This window comes from Amphiura filiformis, chromosome 2, assembly GCF_039555335.1.
Source record: "Amphiura filiformis chromosome 2, Afil_fr2py, whole genome shotgun sequence".
NCBI classification, from domain to species: Eukaryota; Metazoa; Echinodermata; class Ophiuroidea; order Amphilepidida; family Amphiuridae; genus Amphiura; species Amphiura filiformis.
In genome coordinates this window covers 44,041,809-44,066,321 of record NC_092629.1, presented here as the reverse complement: position 1 = coordinate 44,066,321, position 24,513 = coordinate 44,041,809, and the positions used below count along the sequence as shown (strand labels likewise).

Sequence of the window (24,513 nt, the reverse complement as noted above, 5' to 3'; positions counted from 1 at the left end):
AGTCACTATTTAGAGCTAAAGTTTTGGAAGGCCATTTCAGGGTCACCTGGGGTCAACTGAGATCAAATTAGTATAAACTGTTGTATAGGTATTAAACTTGGTGGGTACAGTCACTAATTAATTATAGCCAAAACCTTATTCAGACAACACTATTCTTGACATTGGCTTATGTATTTCGATACATTTTGATCAGTTTCGGTCCATTTGGACCCATTTCTATCCAATTCCACCAGATTCGATTCATGTCGCTAAATAGTAATTCCCTAAATTGATTGATGTATTCTTGTATGCTCTGCAAATGAGATAGCTACCAACCAACCAGATGTACCCATTGAATGTGATCTGTCACATTGCACAATCGACTCCAAGAACAATTACTTTCACTGTCACCAAAAAGCGCAGAGCCACAGCGCCATTGGTGCTCTTGTTATTTTATTGCTATCATCATGCATTTGATAGCAGCAAGTTAAGTTTTGGTATCTTCAGAAGATATTATATATCAAATATACAGGATGCAAACTTGTACAAATCTGTGGACCAAATTATAGCATCACATGTCATTGCGTTCAGTCACAATGGTTCATTATGTATAAAAGAGACCATTTTAAACAGTATTTTTAAAGCTGCATCAGAGTCCATAGGAGTCAACAATACAGAAGGCCAGGCATATTCATGTGTTTGTACGGATACAGGATATACAGAATGTTGAATTTTTAACCATTTTATAAACAAAACCGACTGATGTATGAAGGATTTTGTCATATTCTGTGGTGGAATAAATGAGTAGATTATTTTTCTTTTCTTTTATTTGCTCTTCATCCTCAACCCCAGGGTGCTTCTGCTTCAACAGAGACAGCTTCATCAGATGATATCAACATTAGCACTTTGCATGAGATTAAAGCTCTGCCACAGTGCCTAGATATAGACTGGGCGAAAACATCAACCCTCTTAGACCTCCCGTCAGTTCTACTGTTAAATCAGCATATACCACACTCATGTCGTGGGCAGTGGAGGTGAGCATAGTTTGTAAAAATAATGTGTACATCCATATCACAATGATGCACGTGTCGGCTGCTACGTGTCTCTTCTTATATAATAGCTAGGAATAAATACCAGACTCATCTCAAGTGGAGTTCACTTCAGGTCATCTCCAAGTCACATGGTATAGCAATGTTTCCTGTATTCCTAAGCCCATGTTATCTTGGGGATGATATAAAGTGACCTCCACTTGAGATGAGTCTGGTATTTATTCCTAACTATAATGTAAAAAGAGACACATATACCAGCCGACAAGTGCATCATTTTGATATGGAAATATTAATGGATGTGCACAAATGTCATTGCAGAATATAAAATTTGGTGAAGTGGTGATGGTGAAATGGTATCTTAAGGGCAGAATAAATGGAGACACATATATGTCCACGCCCGATTTGTGTTCATTCACTTGAGACTGATAAAATACAACTTTTTGATATTTCCTCCCATTTCTGCTTGATTTAGCCATCATTATTTCACTGTTTCCAACTCTAAAAAGTCACATGGCTCAAGACAGCTGAAGTAAATTGGTGGGAAAAATCAGTCAGGAATGCGCCAATGCGAAATGTGGCGATTACGCGCAACTTGGGTTGTGCCACGCTGCTCAAACCTGTGTGTATGTCCAACGTAGATTCATGGTGCAAAAAAAATGCAAATATAAATTGTACCATTTAAAAATATACGGTCGTTTTGTGCATAATTTGATGGTTTTTTTACTAAATCATTGATTTCTCAGAGTTCTTTTTTGACAACATTGCACAATATTTGTGACAAGATAACTCGAAAAATATGCAAGCAAAAAGTGAACTTTTCAGAAAATTACAGAAATATTTGCACTATGTTTTATGGATTAAAAAATATTATCCTGTTCTGCCAGATGAAACACGGCTAAATACTAATCCTGGCAATGAAAGTCAAATTTTTGGAAATAAGTGCCAAAAGCATGTGTTTTTAGTGGTTTTTTTGTGGATAGGTTGATGATGTTCATTATTTGATTCCATCGCAGGTATTGCTTCTCGTCGCAGACAGATGGCGCTAGTTTTGCTACAATGGTGCGCCACATCAGCAAACAAGGCCCTGTGGTCATGATAGTGAGAGATACAGACGGCAATGTGTTTGGAGGATTTGCATCACAAAGCTGGGCGCTAAGACCAAATTTTACAGGTACTATATAAAATATGTATTTATTCATGTCTCACACAAATGAAACATTATCTGTGTCAGTAACTTTTCCTTCCGGCAACAATCGTCTTGCTGAGGGCATATTGTTCTCTAACTGGCTGATACATAAAACACTTACAGGAGCGGTGCATATGTTCATCATTGACACTGATCATCTGTACAAAGTTGCTTTCACTTGGTGCTACCACTTCTTCAAATACTAAGAGTAGTCATCAATAAGTTTGTACTGTCTGTCCAATTAACTTAGATACCCGGTTTTTATGATTTATTTCTAAAAGTTTTCACTTTGGCAAAAAGTCATGAAAGAAAAGTTGCTAAACACTGTCAGAACTAACAGAAATTATTATTAAAGCGATGAAAAAATATTTTTCCTTGTCTACTTTTATTCTATTTTGACCGATTTACAGCAAGATATCTGGGTCCAGGCGAATATTCATAATGACTGGAAACTTTTGATGGGATAATCTATTTACAGTAAGGGGTGTTTGAACATTGTAATCATGCATATTGATCAGTGATACCACCCTTTTTTCTTTGTTCCTTATCATCGATGCAATATAATAATATTGCTGTTACTAATTCACAGTAACTATTTCTTTGTATAATAGTTCATGATTGTTACAAATATTTGGAAAACGAATTAAAAACTATCAACAGCAACAATTAATATCTGATTCATTACATACAAGTCAACAAGGTTTTTGAACCACACTTTTTTAGTATGAATCTACCACACTTTCAGTATTAGACATGACTAAATCATGTTGATAGCTATGAAAATATGGTTAACCATCAGTGTTGCAAATTGGTTTGCCTGGCCACGGTGAATGACTCTCAAGTAGCCCAATTTTTAAGATTCCAAACAAAAATTTTACCCAAATTTGAAACATAAATTATACCTAGTTGGGCGTTTGGAACATAAATCACCTAATTGGACGGCAAATCACTTGACTTAAAACTTCCGGTACTTAATGGTAAGTCATGATCGATCAATAAATTGTCACAAAACCCATTGTTATTGAAATTTGGAGCTTCCGAGACTTTTAACCTGTATAATTTGGCTAAATTGAAACTGCTGCGGCAGGACACTTGCGAAAGTAGCCCAATTTTAGGCAAGTGGCGGTAAGTAGCCCAATTGTGCGCCTAAGGCGCAGTGGTTGTGTGACTTAAGGGGGTACTACACCCCTGTGGCAAATTTGTGACTATTTTTACATTTTTCTCAAAAAATAATAACTCGCTGGTAACAAAAGTTATGTATATTATTAGGGCAAGGAAAGCAATTACTACACTGAAATTTCAGTGACTCAAGACAAGCGGTTCAGTATATATGATAGGAAATGAGGTACATCCTAGCGGTACCTCATTTCTTATCATAAATAACGAACCGCTTGTATTGGGTCACTGAAATTCCATTGTACTAATCGGATTCCTTGCCCCTATAATATACATAACTTTTGTTACCACTGTGTAATTAGTTTTTGAGAAAAATGCAAAAATAGACACAAATTTAACGAGGGGTGTAGTACCCCCTTAACCGATACATGTAACAAATGACTTATGAACTTAGATACAGAACTATTTCCATTATATATTTTGTTTTCGGTGTTGCAGTTGCTGCAGTATTGCATTACTGATATAATCAATCATCAATGATAACATCAATTTAACCATATATTTCTTTTGTGTTTGTTTGTGTGTGTGTTTGTTTGTTCATTATGTTTTCTTCTTTAGGATCAAGCCAATGTTTTCTGTTCAGTTTATCACCTTCTTACGGTATCTATGGAGCCAGTCAGCACAACGACCATTACATGTACCTCAACACAGACCAACAAACATTGCCAAACGGGCTGGTAAGTAGACTCCATCACTCGTCTACACTGTGCATTTATTGTATGCTTTGAAGTGATGACTGAATAACTTACAGTTCATATTGTGGCAGACTTGTGAAAATATTTGTTGTGCCTTTGATTATGCGCCATAGCGTTGTTGTACCCCGCGGTTGTGACAAGATCGCGATCTGAAGCTCTAACAAACTCGGTCAAAAGTTCAATTTGAACACAACTGCGCAGTCTCAGTGCAAGTTCAAAGTTCAAGAGTCTGCCATTTTTTTCAACATAGTTTTCTCAATCGTCAATCCAGACAGTTGACAAATGAGCGCATCAGTCTAGTAAGTCTGTTCTTTACTACCATGACACTGTCGTTCCCAACACTTCACTTACTTAAAGCCACTATGGGCTATTCCAGTTGAAATCCATACACCCCCTGTGGTAAGACATGTTAATCTTCCACACAGGGAGTATGCATTCAAATTACATGTAGGTTACCTTTGTGTGTTTCAATTTTGAAGTCTACACCCCCACCCCTCTGTGGGAGATTAAGGTCATGTTTTCCACATGGGGTGTATGGATTTCAACTGGAACAGCCCAATGTACGATGTTATTAGATTCAATAAATGTGGTTAATTTTTCCCAAACTTGATTTGTTGTCATATTTTTATGATGTTTACACATGTACCAACTCAACTATGTCCCATTATAGTCTGTCATGTCTCAAGTTGAGAGTAACGCCATGTTGGATTTTGCAGTGTCAGATTAAAATTGTGTGCTTACCTAATTCCACGAGTCGTATACACATGCATAGAAGAGCGATTTGTCTGTATGCAGGCGACGCAATCATGTAATGCACTGATTCAAATCTGCCACTGTGAAATCCAACATGGTGTTACTCTCAACTTGAGACAAGACAAACTATATATGTGTACATCCATATCAAAATGATGCACTTGTCGGCTGCTACATGTGGCTCATTTCACATAATAGCTAGGAACAAGTACCAGACTCATTTCAAGTGGAGGTCACTTCAAATTATCCCCAAGTGACATGGTTATTGAATGTTCTCTGTATTTTAAGCCATGAGACCGTACCTGGGGATGATTTGAAGTGACCTCCACTTGAAATGAGTCTGGTATTTATTCCCAGTGTTTATGTGAAATGAGACACAAGTAGCAGCCGACAAGTGCATCCTTTTGATATGGATGTACACATATATAATCGCTGTATTTTTGATTTTAAAAGCTTTTGTTGTAGATGTGGTGCTTTTAAAAAAAAGTTTGCACCACATCTGAATCATGGCATCGTGCGGGAATCATGCATGTGCAGTGGTTTTTCCTTGTAAGATTTTGTGGTATTTTGGGGTATTAGTGTTAATAGTTTTATTTTATGCAATGAGATACTTTATAATTGATACATTACAAAATTCCTATTGTGGTCGCCTGCACACCTCGCCTAGATACCTGACTGGTACACACAGAGTACCTACACAGTGGCAATGCTGCTACTGCACAGGACCCACCAGCAGTGGTACTGTACTGGTACTACACTGGTACTCCCCTGGTACTGCACAGTACCAGCGAAATACCTTGGCGACTGTACTTGGCGACTGCAGGCAGCCCCAGTAGGAATCTTGTAGTGTAAGTAGGGGACAGTATGGTATTGAAAGCTTGTGGTTAAAAAAATGGAAATGAACACAGAAATATAATTTTTTTTAAATTTATTATAGTATAAGTACACAGTTAAAAACTGATGCAACTTGCTTAAGAAATCAAAACATATAGAATATATACATGTTAATATATACATGTTAAAATATACAAAGTGTTACTCTCTGTAAAATGTGAGAAAAATCACCAATTCTGAGGTTCTAAAAACTGTGAACGTCCTCAGTCTTTGTGTGTTCACTGACTGACACAACATCTACGTACGCATCCACACAAACTATACATACTCGCCCCAACACAGATACCCCTATACGTTTTTACCGACAAACGTGGATGCTATGAGCCTCCTTAACAGAGGAACTGTGGACCTCTATGCAATGACATTTCACTATTGGAAGGGTGCACTTTTGTGGTAAGATATGATTTTTTTAACCGCCAAACTGTGGACCTGGTATTACACCTACGATGGGGACATATACCCCATATTCATTTTACAACATCTAGTACCCTCTGTCGCTCTTACGACAGTGGACGTCCCACGGTTGCTGTAGTTCCGCACTTTATGAGTCATATATCCACATTTATCGGTAAAAACAAACACACCCCACACACCACCATGAACCAGCACACACCTGCATACTGTAGTATTATGTACGTGCACACTGTTTGTATAGCACCCCCAACGTTCATTACGCATAGTAACGAGACTAGCATCCGCCATTAAACATATTCTTGTCATGCATATCGTCTGCCTTGTTTCCATCTATTTTACCTAATAATAGATGGTGGCAGCGGTTATTTCGACCCATTATCATCATGCCACAACCGGACGGAAATCCAGCCGACACTACCAACCCAAATCTACCTCTGCCAGAGCGATTTGAGGGTGCTACAGGGCCAAAACAGTCCGATCTTTGGACTAAGTGGTTACGGCGTTTGAAAGGTACAGACATGCATCAGGTCTGGCAAACAAACTCGAACGAGAACAAGTTAGCACTTTGCTATACTCTATGGGTGATGTGGCAGATGATATACTGGCCACTTTAAAGGACATTGATGAAGAAAAATCATCATATAAGGAGGTGGTTACAGCCTTGGATCAATACTACCAAGTTCGAAGGAACACTGTTGTTGAACGGGCAAAATTTAACACCCGGAGACAATCAGAACATGAACCTGTTGATACATTCATATAAGATCTGTACAAGTTAGCAGAATTTTGTGAGTACGGTGGCTTGAAAGAAGAACTAATAAGAGACAGAATTGTAGCGGGAGTAGCGAGTGATGCTCTTTCTGACCGTTGCAAGGCAAAGCAAAACTCACTTTAGATCAAGCTGTTCAAATTTGTAGACAATTTGAGTCACGAAAGCAAAATAAAGATCTGATCCGTGGAGCTGCAACAAGCTCGAGCGCTGCTACGATAAATTATGTAAAGCATGCAAGCAAGCCTGTGCATGTCCGCAAAAGGGATACCCTGCTGCTGCGAATGCAACTCAAAATAAACCAAATTCAGGAACTTCCTCGCAGTCACATAGTAGATATAGGTCCAAATTCCAAAATCCTAGTCAGTCAGGGACAGGGTCAGGGTGTCAGTGGTGTGGCAAGGAACGCCACAACAGGCGTGATTGCCCAGCCAAAAATGTAATATGCAACAAATGTAGCAAACCTTGCCATTACTCAGCAGTATGTCGTGGGGGCAACACAAGTGCTTATGTCCGGGAAATTGATGATCTGGATTTCCATGATTTCTATGAGGTCATTGAGGATATACCGTCAGATGGTGATACCGACACTCCCTTCCTTGGTGAAATTTGAGATAGTTGTGATCAGTCCGCTGAGGACGAAGATCAATATTGGTCTGAGGATGTTATGGTAAATAACAATAGTACACACTTTAAACTGGATTCTGGTGCCAAAGTCACTGTTGTCGGTAATCATGATCACTTGCCTTGGGTTAGACAAATGAAACTTGTACACACTTCTAAAATACTCTACGGGCCTAGTCGTATGAAACTTCCAATTGTTGGTAAGTTCACCGCTACCCTGCAGTATGGCAGTAATAAGCTTACTGAAGAAGTGTATGTGTTGAAAAATCAGGAATGTTCCCTGCTTGGCAGGAAGGCCTGTCATCTGTTGGGCTTAATTGCACGTGTCAATGAAATTGGTTCGGAGTCCTCAAACTTTCAGGAAGAATTTCCAAACCTCTTCCAAGGTCTTGGGAAAGTCCAGGATAAGTATACATACCATGTCTCTCTTAGTGAAAACAGCAAACCTGTCTGCCTATACACACCAAGGAAGGTCCCACATCCATTACTCCAAAAAGTAAAAACGGAGATTGGAAATATGGTGAAACAAGAGGTGATTTCACCAGTAAATACACCAACGGAGTGGTGCTCCGGGATGGTGTGTGTCCCAAAATCAAGTGGTGCTGTTCGGTGTGTGTTGATCTTACCGCTTAACAAAAGCGTAAACGGAAATCCACCCTATGGAGTCTGTTGATGCTTCACTCGCCAAACTGGGACAGAGTAGAAGCAAATTCTTCACCAAATTGGACGCCAATAGCGGCTTTTGGCAAATTCCCCTAGATGCGGAATCTCGCCTTCTTACAACTTTCTTCACACCGTTCGGTCGGTATTGTTTCAATAGACTTCCGTTTGGAATCAGTAGTGCTCCAGACATTTTCCAACGGATGATGTCGGATATTCTTGAAGGGCTAGACAGAGTCATCTGTCACATGGACGACATTTTGATACACAGTTCAACACAGCAAGAACACAACAAACAGGTACGTACAGTATTGCAACGCTTAAAAACAGCTGGGCTAACACTCAACAACAAGTGCGAGTTCAACAAACAGGCTATCCGGTTCTTAGGCCACATAATAGACTCTTCAAGACTTCATGCAGACTCTGAGAAAACCCATGCAATTGCTGAGTTTCCAGTCCCAACCAACCTAACTGAACTTCAGAGATTCATGGGGATGGTGAATCAACTGGGAAAGTTCATTCCAGCATTAGCAGAGATCACTGAACCAATGAGACAGTTACTACGTAAGGACACAGCCTGGTACTGGGGACAAGACCAGCAAAGATCATTCCAAAAAGTGAAAGACATTCTGGTGTCTACCAAGGTTCTTGCACATTATGACGCACAACGTCCAACCATTGTTGCAGCAGATACATCTGCAACAGGAATCGGTGCAGTACTCCTGCAAATACAAGACGATGGTAAACGCCGTCCAGTGTGTTATGCTTCCCGAACCTTAAGTGAGACGGAGCAAGGGTATGCAGTAATCGAGAAAGAAGCTCTCGCAGCAACATGGGCCTGTGAGAGGTTTTCAGACTACGTTCTTGGGTTAGACTTCACACTCGAGACTGACCACAAACCACTAGTACCACTCCTGAGTTCAAAGGAACTTGCCAAAATGCCACCACGCATACAGTGCTTCCGGCTCAGGATGATGCGATTCAGCCCCAGAGTCCAGTACGTACCTGGAAAGCAGCAGATCATTGCGGATTCACTCTCACGTGCACCAACAGGAAGACCATCAGATGCTGACAATACACTGATTGCTGAAGTTGAAGCCTTCGCAGAGAATGTGTTTAATACTCTACCAGCAAGCGAGCAGCGTCTCCAGCAACTAATCAACGCTCAGAAAGGTGATGAGGAATGCATGAAGATCCGTGAATACTGCTCCACTGGATGGCCAGCATATATGCCTCACTTGCCTCTGTTATTGGGAAAACAGAGCTCATTTGGCAGTTATTGATGATCTTTTACTCTATGACGATCGTATTGTGAGTCCAAGGTCCATGAGGCTTGACACTTTGACTTGCATACATCAGGGGCATCTTGGTGTGAGTAAGTGTCGCTCTCGTGCCTGTTTCTGTGTGGTGGCCGGAATGTCTAAAACCATCGAAGAGATGGTGATAAAGTGTACCACGTGTGCTATACATAGACCAGAAATTAAAGAACCACTCATGCCCTCCTCACTCCCTGACAGACCTTGGCAGCGTCTGGGTAGCGACCTTTTCCATTACCAAGGTCAAACATATGTTATCGTCGTTGATTATTATTCGCGATGGATTGAAATTAAAAAGCTCAATGACGAAACTTCAGAAAGCACCATAATAGCGCTCAAAGAGCTTTTTGCGCAACACGGTATCCCAGATCTTTTGGTTTCGGACAATGGCCCACAGTTTAGCGCAGACATATTCCACAAGTTTGCAACAACTTACGGATTTGCACACACAACCAGTAGTCCACTATACCCACAAGCCAACGGTGAGGCTGAGAGAGCAGTTCGCACCATTAAAGGACTCTTGAAAAAGAACAGTGACCCTTACTTAGCACTGCTCAGCTACAGATCAACCCCACTACAGAATGGCCTGTCCCCTAGCGAGTTGTTAATGGGCCGCAGACTTCGTGACGCAGCTTCCAGTGCTCCCGTCAACACTGCAACCAAGATCTCAACAAGATCTTCAGAAGGTTCGCGAGAAGGAAGAAATGTACAGAGACAATCAGCAACGTAACTTTAACAACAGACATAACGCTAGAGAGTTGCCAACTCTTCAGCCGGGCGACAATGTTTGGCTGGGAGACCAAAAACATTATGGACAGATAGTAGAGCGAAAGTCTGAGCCAAGATCTTACTTAGTAAAAACTATGCAAGGCACAGTGCGCCGTAACAGATCAGCACTGGTGTCCATCGCACAACCTAAAGACACAGCTGTCAATACACAGCAAGAACAACCAAAGACAAGCACCAATCATCGGAATCAGCAAGTTCAGCAGCCACAAGTCCCAGCTCCTCCAACCAGCAAGCTTCAGACAGCTACAATAGTCCCAGTGTCTTCAACCAGCAACAACAGTTCGTGCAAGCTACGCCCAGAACCAGTTACTCAGATGAAGACTCGCAGTGGCAGAGTAGTAAAGCCAAATCCAAAATACCGTGACTTTGTGCGCTAAAAGACAATCAAGTTTACCCTTTGAAGTTTGTTGAAGTTAAAAGTTTCAGAAAAAGAAACTAAAGACAATCAAGTTTGTTCAAGTTAAGTTTCAGAAAAAGAAACTATGGACTTTTCAATTGGGCAAAACAAATTTGACCTAATTTAGTGCCCAAAGCATTTTTAATGTTCAGTAGGTAGAAAGTTTGAACCGTTAAAAGCCAAAAAGCATTGGACTTTATCTATTTCTACTTTGTTGTTTACAAAAGTTTGCAAAAAAGAAGTTGCAAAGTTACAGTTGTGCATGTGTTTTAAATAGTTAAGCAAGAACAAGAAGTGCTTTCAAAAAGGACATTGTGCAAAGGACACTTAAATCAGAAATGGACAAGTTGTGAACATTGAAAGGAGAAGGACACTCAAGTGAAAGAAACAATCATACTCAGTTCAATGGAGTATAAAATCTGCATTTAATAACTTCTCATTGAGAACTTTTACAAGAACACTTAAATGCACAGTTTCATACTTAAGGGGGAGATGTAGTATTATGTACGTGCACACTGTTTGTATAGCACCCCCAACGTTCATTACGCATAGTAACGAGACTAGCATCCGCCATTAAACATATTCTTGTCATGCATATCGTCTGCCTTGTTTCCATCTATTTTACCTAATAATAGACATACCACCTAGCAATGCACGCACACACCCCTACCCCCACCCCGTATTATCTGCCCACTGTATTATACACCCCCTCACAAAACACATTGTATACCCATAAAGGCACAATTCTATTAATAAACAAAATATTTCAATTCAATGTACATATTATTATTCATGATTATTAGTTCACTCTTGGTTTGCACACCTGATAGCAACCTATTGACTTTGTGCTGTGATCATCTTGATTGTAGTTCCAAACACAGCATGAACAAGTTGACCTGGCAACGATCGATTTTGACATCGCACTACAACAGCGATTGGTATTCAAAGACATGCTCAGCATCAGATTGACAGATTCACATAGCATTATATAGTTTACTTGGTACTATGATCACCCTATGATCTCCTAATTGGCTTGAGTGGAATGTTTTCTTGCCTATTTCTTTTGTTCTTGCTCAAAATGAATGAAACCAAAGTATATAGGAATGGATTAATTGAGGAATTGATTGGTAAGACAAATGTTGCTATCCAGACATAGGCAACAGGGTCAATTTCTACTGCCCCAGCTTGGACCAGGATGGACAATATGCCTATCGAAATCCAGCAACAAAAATCTGTAAAGACTATGAGAAAACATTTCATAGCCATTCTGATTTCTTTATTTGTATTGGTGGAACGACCTGCTTTTCTAGCTGTTTGCCTGGCATAAATGAAAATAGCTAGATAACAGTAACCTACGGTAAAAAAACACCCCAGATTAAGGATTGTGAACACGGCAATTGAAAAATACATTGCTGCCCTACTACTACCAGTGTACACAACATGGGTAGTTGTTTGTATGATATCTCCCCATCCAGTTTCTCGAATATCTGATGTTTCATTTGTACTCCGAGAATGATACCTTGATATTGGTAACCCTACACAAATTTCAGAAATGGCATATATGTCCAAATTGCCTTGTGGTAATGCAAATGTTGCTATGCTTATACCTAATGATACAAACCACAGCAGGGCAACCATAATGTGGGAAAGTTTAGTGCTTATTTGATACCTGAATGTGTACTTCACCCCCAGAAACCGGTCAATGGTGATCAATGTTATGAAGAAAGCCGATGCCTCACTGGATAATACAGATAAGGCACCAGCTATTCTACACAACATACTAGATCTCCACGATTCAGAGAATGATGGAAAATAATGTGTGTAATACATGTCTGCTGAAACTAAAATGATCAGATATATACCCATACAGAAATCAGATATTGACAGATTTGTGATCAGCAATGATTGGACCTTGTTACTTTGCTGCATATTCTTGTATTTAACATACAAAACCATTATATTTCCAATCAGAGAGAGAGCACCTACAAACCATACAGCTATGCGAAGACCATTATATGGCAACAAAGGTTTGCATGTCAGGAATGGGGATGGAGCTTTGTCACATATGCAGTTAGATGATGTAAAACAACAGATAGAAGGGTCGCACAATTAAATCTACAGTTTCATTCAACCCTGCAAATGTATTTGGCTCAAACCACAAAAGCGGATTGTCAGTCAAATCAATTCTTTCCAAATGGAAGCAACGAATGAACAGCTCGGTAGGAATATGGACCAAGTTATTTACTGACAACTCCAAATGTAACAGCTGGCTCAGGTTGTGAAAAATGTCTTGCGGAAGGAACTGCAATCGGTTGTGATCAATATCAAGATATCTGAGTTCAGTTTGATTTTGAAATGTGCCGGAATGCAATGTGGAAAGGTTATTGTGTGACAATGACAGACGGAAACGGTGTGTCAAAGATGTGGCATTTACAATGTAACTTGTCGATTTGCTGCAGAATTGACCGAATACACCAGAAGGTATTTCAGTAAGGTGATTGTTTGAAATGTTCAGTGAATACAAGCTAGGCAGGTTGCTGAATACGCCAGACACTATCTCAGCTATGTGATTGTGTGAAAGGTCTAACCCTGCTAAGCTTGTCAGGTTGTTGAATACACCAGGTACTATGATATTGAAATGATTACCTGAAAGGCCTACGGCCTCCAAGTTTGTTAAGTTGCCAAATTCATTAGGTACTTTGTCAGTAAAATTATTGTTTGAAAGCTGTAACACCTTCAAGTTTGTCAGGTTGCTGAATAGACCAGGCACTATGTCAGTTAGATGATTGTTTGAAAGATACAACCACTCCAAGTTTGTCAGGTTGCTGAATACACCAGGCGAATGCGAGACGTCTCACCCCGAAACCTATTCGCCCCAAAAAAGTTCACCCAATACACATTACATACCACGACCAGTTCGCCCCAATACACGTACATACCACGACCAGTTCGCCCCAGTTGACTCACCGTGTATAACGTTGCCGTAGCGTGCATAGAAGGCCTACTAGTAGTGTTAAACATGATGTAAATTACTTATATAAATCGTCAGTATAGCTATGTAGTAATTTATATAATATATGGCAAAACAAAACATTATATAAAAAATAAAAACAACAAAAAACTCTTACTCTTGCGAATTTTGTGTATTTCTATTTTACCGACTCAAACTCAGTTAAAATAAGTTTGAGATGTTCAAAACTTTCAAAACTTGCAGTCCTATAAACATATTAAATCAGAGAAGATCTTCTTTGACATAATGAAACTATTAAAAGGACTGAAAAAAAAAAAAATATTTGGCAATTTTGCGCACAACTAACAAAACAAACGCCAGCAGCAGCTTTGAGATGTTTTGTGGGTTTGCGTGCACTGACTTTTGCCCGCTTTTTGCACCGCGTGTAAGCGGCGGATATTTGCTGCCACTTCCACGAAAACGCCGGGTGTGATATGTGTTCAATCCTGGTTCAATCAATGGTACCGTGACCAAAGCACGCAAAAGTGCCAGAACACACCGACGGCGAACCTTGCTTGACAAGTCCCGGCTCCGCGACCGTGTGCCTTACACACTGATGTACGATCGATTGCTTGACAAGTAGGCCTAGTATGCTCTCAATTTGATTAAGACCCGGAGGTAGTGCCGCCAAGAAGAAAAATGCAATGATTTTGTTTGCAAAACTGGTTAAAGCCCAGTATTAATCACGATTTCTGTCAAATTTTAATTTGGTTATTCTTTGCCAAATATTATTATAGTAACAACTGTCAGGAAAGTTTTCTGGTCATTCTAAACTGGGATGTTCTAAAATAATCAAAGATATAACAAGTTTTAAATATTAGTCTCAGATAATTATATATTCATCCTCATATAGCTTGATATGCGCGTTACAACTCTCTACAATAACTTATTATATATATATCTTTAATTGAAATGCTATTATTTTAATTATATAACAATAATTTTATAATGTTTCAGATATATTGTACATTGTAATTGACAGGTATCATGATTCATTTTGTTCTTAATTTCTGCAACTTGCCTGTCAATCACGGACTAATTATGATTGATTTAAACACCACGGCATCTTACATTGTACGATGTGTCCTAATCCTCTCAATATGCCAACAATTTTAAGGCGGGATGTTTTAACTCGATGATGTTAATACAAATGTCGGCCTATATTTATTGATTTATATCATACGCTAATACATAAGCTGGCATAATTATTCCCGGAATATCATGATTATATCGTTATGAACACGGCAGAGTGCCGAATAATACGAAAAATTGCGGTTCTGAGAAAACGGCTTTTGAAAATCTTGGTACCATGCTCGACCAATGGGCTCAATCGATCCAATTTTATATCACAATTTTGCCCCGAAATACCCATGACCGCAAATAATTAATTCCTCTAATTTAATTTTCTAGATTTTCTGAAAGTAAGACGAACTCAGTTTCACCCCATTCAAACTTGCTCAAAATGTTAATCAATGTAATTTGTCAGTCGAGTATACCTGTCTTAATTGTTCATCGAATGGTTACTGTATTTTTTTATTGAATTCATACTAAAATATGCAACAAAGGTACCATTGCGCCAAGTCACCAATTCAAACATCTATTTATTTTTGGTAACAAAGGACCACTTTGTATAACTTCCAAATCTGGGTGCTTGATGTGTGAAAATATTGGATCCAAAACATAATAATGATAAAATTGGATGCTTTACGCAAAATATTTATTGCTCTCGCTATACCAATATTTTAATACTTATTTCACTTTATATCACAATTTTGTCCCCGAAATATCCATGACCGCAAATAATTGATTCCTCTAATTTAATTTTCTAGATTAACTTTCTGAAAGTAAGACAAATTCAGTTTCATCCCATTCAAACTTGCTCAAACTGTTAATCAAATAATGTAATTTGTCAGTCGAGTATACCCGTAATAATTGTTCATCGAGTGGTTACTTATTTTATTGAATTCATACTAAAATATGAGAAAACACATGACACAGACAACGAAGGAACCATACCTTGCGCCAATTCACCAATTCAAACATCTATTTATTTTTGGTAACAAAGGACCACTTCAGTATAGGCCTAACTTCCAAATCTGGGTGTTTGATATACCTAGATTTGGAAGACGGGTGTGCACATTACTTATTATTTAAATTTCAGAAATTTGATTATTTAAATTTGATTTAAGGTCCCCTCCGGTTGTTACTGATAATAGTAGGTATATCACCCCAAAAATAAGCGCAGCAGAAACATGTTATTTGACGCTTTTAATTGAATCATCGTTATGAATGCTTCAAAAAACAAAAAACAGAATTGAAATCGGATAATGCAAAGTGATGTAACGTCAACTTGAAGATACCCGGAAATCGGGTGAAAACCTGCCACAAATTGCTATAAATGGCAAAATGGTAATTTTTGGGATTTGTAATGCTTATTCGGACACTTACTTGAAAAGGTAACATTGATTTAAGTATCACAGATTAATTGCATATCTTTCCGGACTTCGTTAAAGAAAACAAGATTAAAAAATCTCTCCTCGAATAAATGTTATAAATCCACCAAATATACAATTTTAGCCATTTTGACCAATCTGCAGACAAATAAAAGCTTGAAAATGACTAAGTCCAGCTAATTAATATACAAAAATAATGCCAACAGAGAACCGTACATGATATGAGGATGCGGTTTTTTTGCACACATAAGTACCCAAAGTTCTTTCATTTGGTAACAAAAAATACACAAAAAGTCATTAATTATGCAAATTAGCTAATTACATCTAATTATATATTTATGCCATTCTTATGTTAATTAGGCATATGTAATTTTTACTTTTTTCAATGTTTTATTTATGTTTTATTCATACAGCATGATTTTGTCAAATATGAACCTGCTGTGATGTTGAATAAAGAAACTGCAGTTAATTGCCTAAGTGCACCGAGTTTTCAATTGGTATAGGCATGGAAGAACATCTCTTTCTTCCATGGTATAGGGAAGTGTTTCACTCATTGTCCAAGGAAAAAAAATACATGATAACAAACACTGGTATTTCAGACCGGTGGTACTAGGTCCTCTATTTCGAGAGACCTATATTTATTGATTTATGGACGATCTAAAAAAATTCACAAAACAGGTCTTAACTCTTAAACTACGCAGTGTTTAATTTCGGCGGAGTTGATAGTGATTTAGGAAATGTTTCACCTACCATATATTAAAAAGACAAATTATTGTGATCAATGAAACATAACGAGGAAATCGGTTTTTGACATGTATGTTTTCAAAAATTGGCCAACTTTGATCCGTGCGCTTTTTGATTCACTGTTATGTATGCGTGCACAGTATGACAGAATTATTGTGCAGCCACTGTGACATACCTAATAATAGTCATTATCAAATATACATTCTAAAGTTATTATATATAGGCTATGTAATATGTTGCATTAATGAAAATGCTACTATTCAACAAAGAATTTATCGGGGATTTTAAAAGCTCCTTGACTGTGTCCAATCAGGGATTTCCCTTTTAACAAAGGAGCACCGGCGCATTGCAGCGCACTGCTGCACGGTAGCATAATCTATCGGCATGATGAAATAACTGTCCATTATATACAAATCAAAATAGTCAGATTGCACCCTTCATAAATAAGTATGATTAATATAATATATAGGTTTGGTGTTTCACGGTGGTGTTTGTTATAAATCAGTAAAGAAATGTGATGTGCATACTGCATAGTCATGCAGAAAGCATAAGAGAGAAACATATAGGCTATAGTTCAAAATCTGGGTATTTGATATATAATTATAAGTAACGCTAAGCTAAATGCAGAACACGCTGAACTTCAAAGCTAGTGCCGGTGACTCGACGAGGTAGATATATATATAGTAGACGGTGCGCGTGTGAACAGGAAAAATAATGAGTTATAACTTATATGAAGTTTAAAATGATATCATGCATAAACCCGAATAACCTGTATCTTCCAAATCTGGGTGTTTGATATAGGAAGACTCTATACTTGCACGTCATGCGTGAACAGGGAAAATAACGCTTTCAAATTATATCAAATAAACACGCTCACAAAATTGTTCCATTAATTGGATTTTTGTACCCACGGTAGCTCCAATATCTTAAAAACATAATGAATTTGGCCGAGTTCAATGTACCTAGGTAAGCCTTGACATTTTTAAACATTAAATAGGCTATCGCCTTTTTTTACATTTTAAAGTAAAACAAAATTGAAGAAGAAAAGTTTGTTCTCAGAGAATAAATAAATTGAATATCTCTCGTGTGAAATATTGTATTAGGCCTATATAAAAGCCACGATTTCTCCGTGATACGGAAAAATTCACAGAATTCGGGGTTTGCCCACGGAAATTTGAAAATGCCACAAAATAGTAAAATACTGTGTAAAATGTCTAACTGTTGTGTTGATTTGCAAAATAAAACAAAGAAAAGTGATTATTTGGCAGTAATCAACCATTAAACAACCCATTTTAGCATTAATTCTAGGCCTACTACAGTAAAGGGTAATACCAAAACGGAAAATCACGGAAATCGCCCAATTTGTAACACAGAATTTTAATTTCGTAACACAGAGAAATCGTGGCTTTAGCCTATATTATGTTGTAAAAGAATTAAATGGGAAATATTTTCCATTTCGAATTATAGCGGAAAGAAAACACAAATTCGGATTTATGCGCGCAAAAGTAACATTTTCGAATTCCGCGCTCAATTCTTTTATTCTGTTCGATACTGTTCATGAAGGTGTGCGTTGTGTAACTTGGGGTGGAGGGGTGTATAAAATAGTTGTTTTTAAAAGGTTTAGTATCCAAGGTCAGAAATCCCATTCTTGCATGAAAAGTATACATTACCGGATACATTACCATGCATGAAGATATAATAATGTCTATAATACATGTTGCATGCATGGAAGACACCATTATCATGAGTAGGCCTAATGTTGGAAACTCCATTCTTCCATACCAGAAGTTCAGCTTTTTCCTCTGGTCTTAAATTAAAATAAATATCTTGTTGTTTTCTTTGGTTTTAGATTTCAATAACATTTATATGCATAGTGTCAAAGTGATTTTCCATTTCTGCGCCAAATTTCAAGTTTGAGTAGGCCTATATGGGTGACCGATCATGACGATGTGTGTTGTGTGTGTGTGTGTGGGGGGGGGGGGGTATACCGGGTGTGGTTGTACAAAAAATGTATAGAGAATAACTAACCAAGCAAAGAAACAAAATTATTTGGGAAAGATTTTCCATTTCGAATTATTGGAGAAAGAAAACAAAAGTGACATTTTCCATTTCCGCGCTCAATTCTTCTAGTATGTGTGTTATACTGCTGAATGAAGGTGAGCTTCAGTATGTGGGGGGAGGGGGGGGGGGGCGGGGGGGCGTGGAAGGGTGTTATTGTTAAACGTTTATATGCCTAGAGCGTCAAAAATCCCACTCCTACATTAAAAGTATACAGTACCATGCATGATGATATAATAATGTATGTATGTAGTACACGTTCAAACGCAACATTATAGGACTTTTCCCACAAAATGGTCTTGGGAGCAAAAATTTGCCTTTTGCGTGAAAAAAAAAAAGAAGGACGGGTCTTTGGATGTGGGTAAAGGAGCGCGTTACTAATACTATTTTGCCAAAGGATAACCAAATTAAAATTTGACCGAAATCGTATTAAAGGAGTACTTCGTGATCCTAGCATTCTCTTTTTATGACATTTTTCAGTACATATTCACGAAAAAAATTCAGTTGATTCCGATATTGCGTTTCCGAGTTATGCATGATTCCAGGCATGATTATGTGATTATACTGCTCCATAGACACAGCGTTGTAATTTCGCTCTGGTGCACCAGAACGAAATTCAAATTTCACGATATCTTTGCTAAACGAATTAATCTGCAAGAAATATTTTGTACATAAACATTATGTAGCCAGAGGTTTCAGTGGTATAAAAATCTCAACTTTTTTTGAGAAAAGTGGGGGGATGAGGCCTCCCGATATAGGCCTACGCCACAATTTCAAAACACGGCCCGTAATTCTCGGGTCGTAAAAACATACTTTCGATAAAATAGGTAAGTAAAAAACCCATATGGATGGAAAAGTACATGATCAAAAATAAAATGTTTTCATAACATAAACATAGTCAGCTCAACTGAATCTCGGGCTGAATCACATGGGTTTCTAAACAAATTCATAGCATTACACGTTTATATATAGCGCACCAGCCAAATTGTTACAAATACTCAACATTTATTTAAAAACAGCACTGCATACTGTCTACTGAAAATACAAATTGTATTAGTTACGAACAATGGATTGTAAAAACATGACAAATTCATAAAATACATTTTCATGGCATAAAATTCATAGAACACCGTCAAATTTGTTTACAAAGCTTAAGGCGTGGGGTATGAACGTTTGGACAGTATTTATTTTGGGACATTAGAGCACATCAGACATCGAATTGCATTCTGAATATAAAGAATGTCATTCTGATATCAAATAATTTAGATTTTTGAAATTCGCAATTTAATACACATTTTATGGCAAATCATTAAAATTGATATTTTTGATATTTAACAGTACTTGAAGTAAACTTTATAAATCTGATGATTTATATTTAAAGTGTATGTAGGTGGGATGAAAAGTCGATGATCAATTGAAAATTTTGACTTTTCATTGAAGATATGGATTTTTTCCCAAAACACCAAAAAATTTTTTGGTGTTTTGGGAAAAAAATCCATATCTTCAATATGAAAGGTCAAATTTTCAATTGACCGTCGGCTTTTCCTCCCTGCTACATACACTTTAAGAATATATCATTAGATTTATATAATTTACTTCGAGGACTGTTATATATCAAAAATTTGAAAAATATCAAATTTTTATAATTTGTCATAAAATTTGTATTATATTGTGATTTAAAAAATGAAAATTATTTGATATCAGAAAGACATGCTTCAGATTCAGAATGCAATTCGATAGGTCTGAGGTGCTCTCATGTCCCACAAAAAATACTGTCGAAACGCAATAAACGCCATTTTAGATCCCTTAAAGATATAGGCCTACATTAAATAAACAAATTAAACAACACAATGTAAAGTGATTCAATAATATAATAATAATTAAGATATGATTAATATATACTAGTAGTACTATTAATAATAATGATAGTTATTTTTTATTGTTATCATAAGAAAATAAAAATACTATAATTAATTATTATTATATGAATAGGTCGTATTGATTATTCCATAATACATGAATATAAATGCAAACAATTGGAAGTTGTATTGATTGGCCATATGACCGCATGCACTGCATTCACGGCACTTTACAGTTTACACAGTGAGTCAATTGGGGCGAACTTGTCGTGGTATGTACGTGGATTGGGGCGAACTGGTCGCGGTATGTACGTGTATTGGGGCGAACTGGTAGTGGTATGTACTGGTGTGGGGCGAAACGTCCTGACACCCACCAGGCACTATGTATGTAAAATTATTGTTTGAAAGCTGTAACACCTTCAAGTTTGTCAAGTTGCTGAAAACGCTAGACACTATGTCAGTTAGATGATTGTTTGAAAAGTTTAACTGTTCCAAACTTGTCAATACACTAAATACACCAGGCTCTAGCTTGGTAAGATAATTTTCTTGTAGGAATAGGTATCTCAGAATGGTTAACCCATCAAAAGCTCCTTGCTGAATGTACTGGAGGCTCATATTGTTTAGATGTAATCCATCCAATACATCAGCAAACAGAGAGAATGTTTTTGGTTTGACACCATGCAAAGTGCTGTCAGCCCAGCTCAGATACCTCACATTAGAGGGGTATGGGATTCTATTCTCAGCTATTTCTCCATTAGTACAGTTGTGGGATAATGTGTAGTTACCAAGGTTACAGGTGCAGTCTATGGGACAGTGGATGTGACATTGTGTACCATTACCATCTGATGTACAGTGTTTATAATACCCCCACCAGTTGGTAATATCCTCCTCTTCACATGTTATGGATATGTGCTCTTGATGATCATCTGCAATAGTTTTGTTATAAAGTACCATAACAAACAGTAACACTATCAATGCCGAGATTCCATGCCAAGCCATGATAATGGTGAATGGTGGTCAACGTTTCTATGTTTGTGTTTCTATATGTTCCTATTTATCACACTGTTCTTGCAATGGAACAAATAGTGGCATCCAGTACATATAGTAGTTGGTATAATCTGTCTATAGTTGAGGACATCAGTACCTTGCAATGATCGACTATAATGTTCAACTACACGTTCGCAGCTCAAGCACGAAGATGCGACTATGAGAAATGCAACACTGAATAATGTGATTATATTTTATACAGCGATGGGAGAGTGACTTGGGCTATTCCAGTTGAAATCCATACACTCCCTGTAGAAGACATGACCTTAATCTCCCATGGAGGGGGTGTAGACTTCAAATGGAGTCACCCATTCAGGTAACCCCATTTGAAATTCACACTCCCTGTGTGGGAGATTAAAGGGGGTAACCCTATCAGTTTAGGATATGGATTGTCTTCAAACTTACATACAATTTCAAATATTGTCCCCTTTATGCATCTATGTGAGAAAACGAGAACATATTTAGCGTAAAAGTGAATAATTAGCACAATTAGCAAGTCAATATGTTGGTACGCATGAATTGCATTGTGGTCCGCATCCAGAAACAACACTCCCGTCCGTGTGCTTCGCCATACCACTACGCCATCATTCTTGTGACAAAATATCTCATTCTTTTTATTTTTATTTGACCCTGATACATTTCCTTTTAATTTTGTATATTATCATCACGTACATTTTACACTTATCTTTTATTTTAGGATTTGTTTTAATGAAAAAAATGGTTTTTTTTAATAATATTTCTAATTAATTAATTAATTAATTTTATAGTGGGGGACATTTTTCTCATATTTTTTTCATATTCCTCAGATCATACTTAACAAGATAAGGTCTTGTTTTGTATTTATTTCATCCCTTATGTATTTCTTTATTTTTTGTTTTAAGCGTTTATCATTATAGCGCCCTCATTATTTCGGACCTATTTCCATTCGTGCGAATTAGCATGGGAGTAAAACGGCTCTTATTCACATAATCATTTTTTTCCTACCCAGAATGTCGAAGGTGGCTACCAGTATAGCCTGTTTGTTTCTTGATTTCTCCGAAAATACATCAAATTGGATCGTCAAATTTCAGGATGGTAATGAGAAAAATATAATCTATTAAATGATACCAAAAACTCATCAACAATGAGAAATATCGGGGGGATGATGCTGTCGATCGGGTCACGGACCTTTAAGGTTATAGCTGTCATAGGGGGTGTATGGATTTCATCTGGAATAGTCCATTGCGACAACATATTATGCTGTTTTTGTAATAGGATTATAGAAGAAACAAAAAGAGCATATATTACATCAATTAATTTCCGCTCTACAAGCATTGGAGCAGAAATGGGTATGAAATTAATCCCTTGTTTATGTGACATGCTTACTTTGAGTGTCATATGATACAGTTAATAATAATATCAAAGCTGAAGCTATATACAAGTTTTATCATGGGGATTCCCTTTGCTTTTGGTTTATGATTGTGTTACATGTAGCACTCATATCAATGATGAAACTAATATATACAAGCGTCATCATGGGGATTCCCTTTGCTTATGGTTCATGATTATGTTACATGTAGCACATTAGCTTCCACTGCCTGAATAGAATTGATCATGTCGCACCTCCTATTTCACCAAATCGACGGTAATAACTCCTGTAGTGAGCTAGCTATCAACATTTAACCACAAATTGCCTCAGACAATACTCACTCCCCAGGAACTAGGAACTAAACACCACGCAAGGTCATTTTATGTAACTCATTGACCTATCTGTGACATAGACTAAGGCTTAGAGAGAAATGTAATCTTGCATTTCTCGATGTGAATCTCACTTCATTTCTACCACGGAAAACTATTCCTGTGCCTGATGTATGCAGTTCAAGCTGTGATCAATTCTGTTCAGGCAGTGGAACCTAATGATTCATATTAAAGTCATAATGTACGATCTTATAATATGAATTTGGTTAATTTTTTCAAACCTGATTTATTTGCATATTTGTAATGTTTACACATGTCACAACTTGCACCTAAATGGAATCAGCCAAATTTGTTGTGTTTGTAGGTAAACAGAGCAAAGTTCGACATAAAGTCATAATTCAAAAAATTATGACTTTATGTCCGCCCATAGATAGAACTGCGTGTTAAACGACCAAAATAAAGTTACGCACCCACATCCAATAAAAACGTCTAAAAGGGTGTGTTTTTCACCACACAGCGTCGTCGACATCTTTTTGAAAAAGGGGTACTTTTTCAGAAGGCATCGCCATTTAGGGGTCCTTTTTCAGCCAAATCCTTAGACGTTTAGGGTTAGTAATTTGAGTGTGTTTGAGTGAGTTTGCACTCATTTGATAAAAATCACCACTTTTTGATTGATTCTTGTTACCTTTGTGCATGTTTTCTTTAGTATCTATTGGTCTGCAACATCAAAAAGACACCATGGGTATCAAATTAGCTAATTTTCCTGTTTACGCCACTTAGGGTATTAATTAGATATTTCTCAGTTGACGCCATTTAGGGTATGATTTTTGTATGTGCTACGCCATTTAGGGTAGGATTTTGCATGTGTTTCGCCATTAAGGGGTGCAATTTGGTTGTGTTAAAATGTGCATTCCAGAGGTGGTCGGACGCGGGTGGGTAGCACTTTTGTGTGAGAGTGACCCCC

The 24,513-nt window shown here is 37.6% G+C and overlaps 2 protein-coding genes across 2 annotated transcripts in view; both read left to right on the top strand.

The window, feature by feature from the left end:
* Window positions 1-24,513, top strand: part of LOC140146264 (intraflagellar transport protein 20 homolog) — a 225,158-nt gene that overhangs the window by 99,676 nt on the left and 100,969 nt on the right. The window lies entirely within an intron of this gene.
* Window positions 1-24,513, top strand: part of LOC140146257 (MTOR-associated protein MEAK7-like) — a 50,113-nt gene that overhangs the window by 13,937 nt on the left and 11,663 nt on the right. The window contains exons 6-8 of the mRNA XM_072168040.1: window positions 832-1,013; window positions 2,042-2,199; window positions 3,949-4,067. Of these exons, the coding sequence (XP_072024141.1) occupies window positions 832-1,013; window positions 2,042-2,199; window positions 3,949-4,067 (459 nt within the window). The remainder of the gene's footprint in view (window positions 1-831; window positions 1,014-2,041; window positions 2,200-3,948; window positions 4,068-24,513) is intronic.